Below are 11,041 nucleotides of genomic sequence, written 5' to 3' on the forward strand. Positions count from 1 at the left end.
AAAGCTACAAGAAAAATCAATCCATACACGCCCTTTATCCTCCCTGTCTATACAACAATGCTCAAAATTATGACTGCCACTTTAGTGGAATAATTGTCTGATTCAGAACTAGGGTGATGAAACGGAATTGGGTATAAAATTTATCAGCTAGAGAGTTGGATCCAGTCACCATCTCCCAGGCTAACCTGCCTCCAAGAGACTTTGTGAGGAGAAAATTAAATGCTATCATAAGTGGGGGGGGGGGCGACACATCACACTACCTTCTCAGCAGGTAGGCCACTGTCCCTTACTAGGAAGGAGAGGGAGATGACAGGGAGGTCAGAAAGGTGCAAGTGGGACGGCAGGAGTGGCAAATTGGCTATGCCAGTGCATTTGCACTACACTGACCTGCCTGTTGCCTCACGCCTCCTTGACTCAGCAAGCCACTGCTAAATGTTATTATGTACACCACTCTGCATGAGCTCTTTCGAGGAAAGGTGGGGTCAAAATAGTATAAGCAGATGAGCCATCAAAAAGAAGAGCAATCTTGTTTTCTGCTTGCATCAAGACATGGATGAGATGTCACAAAATCAGGGCCGCAAGGACTAAAGCAACTTCAAAAAGGAGTCCCACCTGAGTGCCCAGGAAATGTTTGCTGCTCTTTCTAACACTTGTTTCACATGGTGAAAACATCTGTTGAGCAGCCTGCCGTGCAGATGCTTTGCATTGCAAAGGGAGTTTGCACACCGTCCCCAGTAGTTGCCAGTGACACAGAAATTCTCAACACGATGCAGAGGGCAGTCTATGAGGTGAGCGAACATTCAGTTGGCAACATGCAACACTCAGATGTTTCAGGCAGCATCCATGTGGCTGAAACAGGAAGTAGACCTATGGGTCGAAGCTATCTTTCTGCTTAAGCGACAGATTTCTGCTTGCATCATGGAACTTCCTCCTTACCTGCAGCCTGACTCCCACCCTAACAATCTCCTCTGAAGGGTTGTGGAACCCTGGAGCAGATTTTGCTGCATGAGCAGAACTCTCATGTTTTAATTTTGGGAGCACTGGCCACTCCGCTTGCTCCCACAATTTCTTCTCAGAATTCTCCTTGGTGAATGTTGAAGTAATGCATGTACAGTGCAATTCTAAGGCGGGGATGAAACAAATGGATATATCCTATATATACCCTCCTAAGCTGGAAGGTAAGAGGAATGCTATTCATTTCCTGCTTAATTTAAAAAAAAAAAAAAATCCAGATTTTTCAAAGGGGAAAGGAAAGGAGAGATGTTGTCAAGCTCAGAAGCATGTCTAGATCTCTTCCTTGTTTGGGGGCTTGTCAGGGGACTGGAGTGGCTTTGGGTCCATTGAGCCCAATATGCTTCCTAATACTCCGCTGCTGCAACACTCCCCTTTTTATCATCTCAAAGTCAGAACTGCAAGATCAGCTGGACCAGAGTGGCTGTGGAGCTGATGGCAGCAAAAAGAAGGGGTGTTTTTTCCCCCCTGCAAACTTATGCAGACACATAATTTAGTTACCTATATTTGTTTTGAATGTTTAATCTTTATTTTTAATTATGGTGGTTTTATGTATATATAGTGAATTTTATCTGCGTTTGATTAACAATTTAATTTGTACAGCAATTGGACAGCTCCTCTAAACAAATAAATAAGTTCCAATGTCAGATCTCTGTCTCTGACATCAGAGGAATAGATCCAATCTACCATCTCTGAAGGACTACAGGTTTAAACTCTACCTGGATATTCTTTTAATATTTGCCAAACATTGATTATTTGATATTCATATTCAACATCTACTGCTATTTGATCTTGGCATTTGATATCTGACAGTACTGAACAGTGGACATGCAATAGTTTGTATCTGGCAGAATTTGATAGCTGGCATATACATGGCATTTCGTAGTTTGTAGTAAGTGATAGCTGACATGCAGTGGCATTTAGTATTTGACAGTATCTGTTAGATGACATAAAGTGCTGATTAGTATCAGATATGATTTGATAGATAACATGCAATGATGTTTAGTAACTGATGAGTGGCAACTTATGGCATTTCACATTTGATATGGGCAAAAATATACTTGGACCAGAGATGCTATATCTAGAGTACTCAAACGTTAAATTTTGCAGTAACATTTCATATTCAGAATATGAGAATATGAGTTCAAATTTTATGAATATTTATTTTAGTTCTTCATGCCACCATGTCTTAGCATCAGACACAATGCACTAGTACTAAAAATTGTTCCAGATTTGCATAATGCAGAATGGGATATGGGAAAATGTAGTAAATCTTTATTTCAGTTCTTTTTAGGATTAATGAACAAATCTGCAAAGATTCAAAGCAGAGGATCTGTCCCAAGCTGAATGAAATTCATTATCATCATCATCTTGAATAAACCTTACTTGATTAACTGCAGAGTTTTAAGTGATCACTTATAACTTACATATAACTAAAACAGTGATTCCACAGAGAGGAGCATATGCTTTTAGACCATGACATTAGGCACCATATTAAAAGATGCAATTCGCTCCTATATGAGGAAAAAAACAAATAATTTCACTTCTAAGGTGGCACCTGTACCCATGGTAAATGCTTGAATAAAAAAAACCAATTAATTAACTAACTAAGTAATTACAGGTTGAAACCTCAATTATAGAAAAAAGATCAGCCAGGACTAGAATCTTCAGTCACTATGACAAAGTGTGACTGAAAATGTACAGTACCAGTTTGGGTAATCTATATTTTTTCTCGATCCCAAGGAAATATCTTCTTTCATTACTAGTATTTTCAAGCATTTCTTCTGCCTAAAGCACACATTTATTTTCTGCCCCACAATTGCATTGGTATACATGCATGCTTTGTAAATGGATTTTGCTTTTTAGAATTCCGAGTCCTAGCCTCAACATTCTTTTTATAAATAGCATGAAGTCAACTGTATTAACTGTGGAAATGCCACAAGGCTTCTCCCAGCTCATATAGTCCATCATCAGTAACTCTGGATTCATCATCCCTCTTGTTCTTTGCCTCTACAAGTATGTGTTAGGTTTATGAAGACCTTCTCAGCTCCTGAATGCAGAGTGAGTCTTGTGGTGGCACCACAGCAACACCACAGCTCCCACTGTCTATATGAGGCATTTGGGTATGAAAAGGTTGTTCCATTGGCCCAAACAGGAACCAGATGGGGTGAATATATACTTAGCTGTTTTAATGCCTAGGCTTAACCATGTTTATTACAAATCTCACACTTTTTTATCTTTAAAGCTGTTTCAAAATACGCGGAGAAGGGTGCATGCCGCATGTAAAGGTGGGTGGAGAAATTCTGACCCACTAATAGCACATTTGCAAGTTAAAGATTGCTGATCCCAATTTGCCAGTTCAACGGTATATTACTATGTCTGGTCCACAGAAATATTTAACCAATATCAAAGTGCATTCTGTTACTCATAGACTTTGATTGTGAAATTACGTAGTAAAAAAAAAACAACATACAACACATTGCAACCTCATTTATCTGATCCTGTGAAATCTTTTCTGCCCTGGATTTGCTTATCTATGGCTATTGCTATATTTGATTCCCATTCCCTGCTTCTCCAGTTCAAACACATGTACATACATGCATGTACGCGCGCACACACACACACAACCCCTATTCAGAATACATTTTCTATCCTTTAAGCAACTTTCATGAATGAGCTTGTTATTATTACTTGGTATGATGGTTTGAAGAAGATTGATTTAGGGGGGGGAATGATTATAAAATTTTACTTCACAATCCTTTTTTGTTCAGATAACAAGACTATGGAATTCATGTAAAGTCAGCTGCTTAGCCAATCAGCATCGCGCAAAAAATAATACAAGAAAATAAATATGCAGGATTCACCCTTCCAATGATTGTCATTGAACATTAGTAAACATTCACAGTATGAAGTCTCTGTCAGAATATCTCCAGCATATAAAGTAGTGCAAAAAAAGCAATCCAGTCACTTTTCCACTGCATCCAGACCATGTTAAATCATTTTCTAACTTCAATTCTTCCATGTATTACTCAACAAATGCCACAAGGTCTCCAAAAAAGCTTTATAAAAATAAACATTTTCTGGGGGTTTGGTAGTATCTTCAACAATTACATATCCAGGTTGGTTGGTTTGTTGTTGTTTTTTTAAAAAACAATGATTCTTTAAATATTTTAGGATCAAATTTGAAGTTTCGATAGAATAATTTTTTCCCCACAACCATCTTTAGCATTTTAAAATCAAAGATTATGGAATCCACTGAATCATGGTAGCTGTTCTTAAAGCGTTAACAAATGAATGCATGGCTACTGAACTTCATTGTTTCTTACATAGTAAATACCTTGAAATGCTAACTTTTACCACTGGACAGTGAGTGAGGTGGATAAACACATCCTCCTTAAAAGTAAAATTGTTTCCCTCATGTGCAAAACACCTGCATTCTAGTAAAAATATAAACTTTGAAACTATTTCAGGTAAAACCCCCCTCCACAAGGTATATCATTGACTTGATATGCAATACAAGTTTACTAATGCTTTGTAATTCATGTTTAACAAGTAAATGGCATATTTCTATATGCTTGTTTAAACTCCTGTTTGCATATTTCATATTTTTTAAAAACCAATGTGCACTTTAATGCATAAATAGGTTTGGAAACAGTCAAAATTAAACATCCGTTTCCACAGATTTTGCATTAACACAGTTCTGTTTTGCTGTCTCACTGCCGTTTCCTGTGACCTGACACTTTTTCTCCTTCACACAAAGAGACTCTTTAACCCCTTCCTCCATCTCCAAATACTCTGATTTCTCCTCCATGGACGAAGATGACGAACTTCGGATTTTCTTGAGTATCGTCGGAAGGTACGGACAGCTGACTGCGTTTTGTGTCAGCTGGGTATTTTCCTCATTTTCGGTCTCTCTGTGATAAAAATAGTTAAAGTTGGAGACAATCACTGGCACTGGTAAAGCAATGGTTAACACACCTGCAATGGCACATAGGGACCCGACTATTTTCCCACCAACAGTGATGGGCTTCATGTCCCCATAACCAACTGTAGTCATGGTCACAACAGCCCACCAAAAGGCATCTGGGATGCTGTGAAAATGAGTGAGAGATTCATCAGCTTCTGCAAAATAAACAGCACTGGAAAACAAAATGACGCCAATAAAAAGGAAGAAGATCAGGAGGCCCAGTTCCCTCATGCTGGCCCTGAGAGTATGGCCCAGGATCTGCAGACCCTTGGAGTGTCTGGAGAGCTTGAAGATGCGAAACACCCGGACGAGGCGGATGATCCTCAGGATGGCAAAAGACATAGCCTGCTGGCCGTTGCTGCCCTGCTGCTGCGCCAAGTCTGTACCCAGGGTGATGAAGTAAGGCAAAATGGAAACAATGTCTATGATGTTCATGATGTTCTTGAAGAAGACTGCTTTGCTAGGGCAAGCAAAGAAGCGCACTGTAAACTCAAACGAGAACCAAATGATGCAAACAGTCTCAACAATGAAGAAGGGGTCGTTGAAAATCGTGTGTCCCCCGCCCGGCATCTGCAACGTCTCATTCACATTCTCCACGTTGTAGGTCAAAATCAGCTCCTTCTCATCTCTGAACTCCGGCAGCGTCTCCAGGCAGAAAATGACGATGGAGATCAAAATGACCAAAACCGAGACGATGGCAATAATTCGGGCAGGGCTGGAGCTCTCAGGGTACTCAAAGAGCAGCCACACCTGCTTCTTGAATTCGTTTTCAGGCAGTACCTTGTCATCTTCTTCCTTGACGAAGCCTTCATCCTCTCTGAACTTCAGCATGGCCTCCTCCCCGAGTTCGTAGAATTTCACCTCCTCACTGAAAATGTCAAAGGGGACATTGACTGGCCTTTTCAGACGCCCTCCGGACTGATAGTAATATAAAATTGCATCAAAGCTGGGGCGGTTCCTGTCAAAGAAATACTCGTTCCGGAGAGGGTCAAAGTACCTGCCCCGCTTTGCCGGGTCACCCAGCAGTGTTTCGGGGAACTGAGCCAAGGTCTTCAGCTGAGTTTCAAACCGCAGGCCAGAAACATTGATGACAACTCGTTCACAGCATTCATACTCGCTGTAGCGGACAGAATTGTAGCCGCCGGGCCCAGCACCGTCATCAGGAAGCTGATCGGAAAACGAATACTCATCTTCACCTTCTTCATCACTGCAGTAGAACTTCCTTTCCTCGTCTTCTTCATCCTCCCCGTCATCTTCGTCCTCTTCTTCCTCTTCGTCCTCCTCACTCAAGTCCTTCAGGATCTTCTCCTCTGAGCCACTCAGGGGCAGCAACTCAGAGCAGGGGAAAGAGGCACCAAACTCCCTGCTGCCAAGACAGTAGGCTTTTTTCCTCCTTTGCTTCCTTCTCCTGCTCTGACAATAACTGCTACGTGATGTGTTCCCACCACAGGAGGAAGAGGAGGCCCCACGATTCTGTTCCTGGTGATAGTGGTGCTGAGGTCCTCCTCCTCCAGAGACCCCTGTTTCTACAGCAGCCGTTGCAGCCGCTACAGCTGCCGCCGCCGCCGCCCTGGACTGTGCCAGTCGCTCTCTTTCTCTGGCTCTTGCTTGGGCTGCATATCCATAGGGCATGTGGCTGTTGCACCCAGAGCTGTCTGCACTTACCATTGCAACCTCCATGTTGGATTTCTTTGTTTAGGACACTCAAGAGGGGAAGAAAATGTCCCGTTTCTCAATAGTCATCACTGGGTGTTTTGCGTGAGAAGAGCGTGACCACCGAGGTTTGGAAAACAGTATCTCGGAAGCATCGTCCCTCCTTGTTAGCATAACCTGGGTTTTCACTCTGCATTACTTCTCAAGGAGAAGTGTTCCACATCTTACTGCCCAGAAGGTGCGATACAAATTATGGAGATGTGTTTGTAAAAGTCCTCTGGTGTCGTCAAGAGATAATCCTGGACCATGTCCTTTTACACTTGAGATCCCACTGCTTATGGTATTCTTCAGTGGGTCACACAAAATCCACAGGTCCGAGTTCATGATTTTCTGTGGACACTTTGAATCAAGCGAGGAGTGCACCTAAGCAAAGCCAGAACTCTTCGAGAACAAACACTGGTCTTGAGTTCCTCAGGACAATCAAGCGCAAAATAGCCAACATCCCCAGAATTGCCTCCAAATGATACTTTGGCCTAGCAATGAAATTGCTGGTGAACACAGCTGTTTAGAAAGTTGAAGGAACTTCCAGTCTTCACTTTGTTTACACAGTGCGGAGGTCTGAACACACTCTCGCTTTCGCCAATCTGTCAGCAACATCTTAAGCTTGAGAAAGCATCGCCCAAGTCAGCAGCAGGAGGGACTGCGGCCAGAGAAGGACAACAACAAGAAGGCTGAAAAGCTGGCTCTGAGTTCCCCATCGGAGAGGAAGGAGTGGATCACCCGTTGGTTACTCTCATGCAGTAGAAATGTCTATCCTGAAACACATACATGCACACAGACAACAACAAAAAAAGGTGGGGGGGACAAAAGAAAAGGATGGGTCATATTCTATAGATGCAAGTGATGGTATTTCATATTAAAGGGTTGAGATTTGCCTACTTTCACTCCTGATCATTCTCTACCATTGTACACCCACCCACACTGCATGCACAGTTTTTCTGTGTCTGTGTGCATCTGTCTATATATAGATATAGTTGAGGAATATGAAGGCATATACACACCCACATCTCACACAGTGTTCTTTTATCTCCAGAGAGAGGATTTCAAATGCAAATCTCTATTGCAACAGAGATGTAGCTCTGTATTGCATATATATGTAGAAATATACCTGTGCATAGCATAAGTATGAATGCAGACTAGGTGTTCCTGCACACAACACAGCAAGGTGCATAGCTATGTATGGTTTGTGTCTCCATACACTATTTCACACAGAGCATTTGACTGCAAATCTATATTGCAATATGCATTTAGACTGACATTATTTATCTCTGGATAACAAAGGTATTCTCTCTCTCTCATACACATACATCTATTGTCCATGCAATAGAGAAATTGTGGGTTGCATAAATCTAGGTAGGAAATATTTCCAGGTACCCACCATGGCTACAAATGCATGGATGCAGACGTATTATGAATAATTGGATCATGAGAGCACCACACATAAATTCCACCCAGCCTCTGTAACAATACCTATATAGCAGAATACATAATTAATCCAAGTCCGCCAGCTTGCATGCTACATCTTTGGAACTCATTAGGTATACTGTAAAGAACATCCCATCTCTCGCTAAAAATCAAATTTCGTTCTTGGAAGTTGATGCCGGCAATTTTCACCCAAAAGGCGAGCGTTGGGAAATATAAGACGGTGGCTGTGCTGCATGAGGAATAGTCAAACAGCAGGGGCAATGAAGCTCTAACACGCGTACGCGCGCGCGCACACACACACTTAGCATTTAAAAACATGCTCAAGAGACAATCTTCTTAAAGATAGCGCATATAACCCCTAAGCATCATGCGGGGAGGGGTCGTGGGGAGGCATTGCTGTCTACTTACCGCGACGGGCTGAGAAAAGGCAGCACTCAGGATCTGCAAAACGAGAAAGAGAGAGCGAGAGATCTTGGTCGGCGGGGGCGGGGAGGCTTTTCTGGGCAACCTGTTTTCGCAGGTGCCGCGCTCCGAAGGAGGAAAGGTGCGAGGCGCGGGAGGGGTGGGGGGCGCATAAAGCGAATCGCCTTCTCCTCTCTTCTGGGCGAGCCGAGGCAACAACAACAACAAAAAGACTCCTGGAGGCTTTGGGCGATGCAAAATTCCGGCCGCAAAACAACCCAAAAAACCCGGCTGCCACTCCTTTCAGCTTTGATCTTGACCTTATCGAGGAGGATGTGCAGAAACCCCAGAAGTTGACAAAAAGGAGGGGGCGCTTTGGGGACGAAGAATGGGGCGGGGGGTGAGCGCCGGGGCTTGTCTGCAATGGTCTCGGATTATGGATGTTGCGTGTACAGCTCGCTGTTCTTTTCCAAGCGCAGCCCCACCTCCCCGCTTTTCTCTCTTTTGGAGCTGAGCAATTGTTGTAAATCACCCGTTCCCAACAATCTCTCCTCGCGCCCAGACAGGCTGTTGCTCTCGCAAAGATTGACAAAGGAGATGCGCTGCTGCTGCTGCTGCTGCTGCCCGGGGGCGCTTCCCCTCCCTCCTCCCGGCTTGCGCGCTCCAAGCTGCTGCCCCTTCGCCTTTCCCCACCACCACCTCCCAATTTCGGCGTGCAAAGTCAGTCGCTCGGCTGGCGGCGTCCACTTGTTGTTGTTGTTGTTGTTGCTCTTCCTGGGCACCGTTTCCTCCCCTCTCCCTAACCCCGACCGAAAACGATCTATATGCTAATCGATAGAGGGGGGTGTTTTTTTATCCCCTCCCGGAATTCTCCGACCCCATCCAAGCGCCCGCTGCGCATCAGTTAGTTCAACATTCTTCTGGGAACAAGTCTGCTGCGGCGCGCGCGCTGCGCTCTCTTGCCCGGTCCCCCGTTGCAGAAGTCGCCTGCCCAATTCTCGATTGTGTTTACGTATCTATCCACTGACAGAGAAACGGTGGGGCTAGGTCTGATTTGTTCCCCAGGTTTTCCAGCTCGCGATCGGCCCCTAGCGGTCGATACTCCCATTAACACCTTCTCCCCCATTTGTTTCCTTCTCCGGCCTCATTCCCACCCCCATCACTCATTTCATTTTTGCGTCCCCTTTCGGTGTTAAATCTATGGAAAGAAATATCCCCAAATCCAATGATCTTAACTAATAATCAAACTTTCCACTCAAGGGAGGAACCCAAGGGGGTCAGGTTTTCTTTAAAGTGATGGTGATGATAAGCTCTGCGCCGCTGATGTGGCTGCAGTATCCGGGTTTCAGGGAAAGGCAAGGAAACAAACAAACAAAAAGTTTCAAAGGGGGAAAGGTCGAAGTGAAACTGGATTAGTGGGTGAGACCACTTTGCGTGGGTGGAAGCAAAGGGAGTTATCCAGATCTGGGGGCAGGAGGGAGGCACCAAGGAGAAGGAGAGAAAAGGGAAATTCTGTTATGCAAGCAGAAGGCTGTTGTGGTGGCGTCTGGGCACAACTGGGTGTCACCCACTCTGCACTGTTGGACAAGGAAAGGTCGCTGGACTTTAGGGCATGGCCCCATTCAGCAGAATGAGCAGGGTGCCCCCCACCCCAAGCAGTAGGGTTGGCCATTGGCTTACTACACTTGACATAAGTGAAGGAACAGCACAATATAACAGAGTGGCCTCACCATCCAGGCAGGCTGATGTGTGGTGCAGGGATTCCTTAAGCCATGCAGGACTTGAAAAGTCAGAATAAGCAGCTTGAACCAGCCTCAGAGATGAACCGGTGAAGCATCTGTTCCATAGCTGTCAAGTGTCCCTTATTTGAAGGGACAGTCCCTTATTCCAGCGCCATGTCCCGCTGCTGTCCCTTATTGATGGATGTCCCTTAAATGTCCCTTAAATGATGTCCCTTAAATTTCAAAGGAAGCAGCTCCTCTCCCTCCCTCCCTGCCGGCCAGGGAGGAGGGAGGCTCCAACTGTGTCGCTTGGCTGTGTTTTTCACCCAATAAGAAGTCTAAGAACGACTGGGGGGTGGAGCTTGCATGCCTTGTGTGTGGCTAGTTAATGCAAGCTGAGGGGGTTTTTGAATGCTGGGTGCCATTTTGTTGCATGTGCTGCTGCAAACTTTGCAGTGCAAAGCCAGGCTGGGGAGCCATCTTAAGTTGAGGCTGCATAGGCCTTGTGGTGCATGTGATTCAGATTCTAGTCAGTTGAACCTCTGGTTACAAAGTTGGTTGGACAGTGTTCTCGAAGCTACCAGCATGAGTTTGACCAGACTGCAGGAAGACAGGAAGACTGGAGTGCCTGGAACAGGTGAGACTGCAGGTCCCTTATTTTGGCTGCTGGTCCCTTATTTTCAAGGCTGCTGGTCCCTTATTTTCAAATCTGTAAGTTGACAGCTATGATCTGTTCCAAGTCCTGATCCTGAAGCAGGATGACTGCCACTCCCCCATGGGTACACCCCACAATGCTCCTGAG

General features: G+C 44.5%; 1 protein-coding gene across 1 annotated transcript; it reads right to left on the reverse strand.

Annotated features, from left to right (window-relative positions):
• Positions 1-1,216: 1,216 nt before the first annotated feature.
• On the reverse strand, positions 1,217-9,527 carry KCNA4 (potassium voltage-gated channel subfamily A member 4). The gene is made up of 2 exons (XM_081835036.1): positions 8,525-9,527; positions 1,217-7,446 (listed from the first exon to the last, which is right to left on the reverse strand). The coding sequence occupies exon 2, from the start codon at positions 6,656-6,658 to the stop codon at positions 4,673-4,675; it is 1,986 nt and encodes a 661-aa protein (XP_081691162.1). The 5' UTR covers positions 6,659-7,446; positions 8,525-9,527; the 3' UTR covers positions 1,217-4,672.
• Positions 9,528-11,041: the final 1,514 nt, after the last annotated feature.

Source organism: Podarcis erhardii (assembly GCF_964252035.2).
Source record: "Podarcis erhardii genome assembly, chromosome: 1".
Taxonomy (NCBI): Eukaryota; Metazoa; Chordata; class Lepidosauria; order Squamata; family Lacertidae; genus Podarcis; species Podarcis erhardii.

What these genes read in the sequence shown, in the direction of transcription:
- KCNA4 (XM_081835036.1), bottom strand. Translation starts at nt 6,658, where the DNA reads ATGGAGGTTGCAATGGTAAGTGCAGACAGCTCTGGGTGCAACAGCCAC.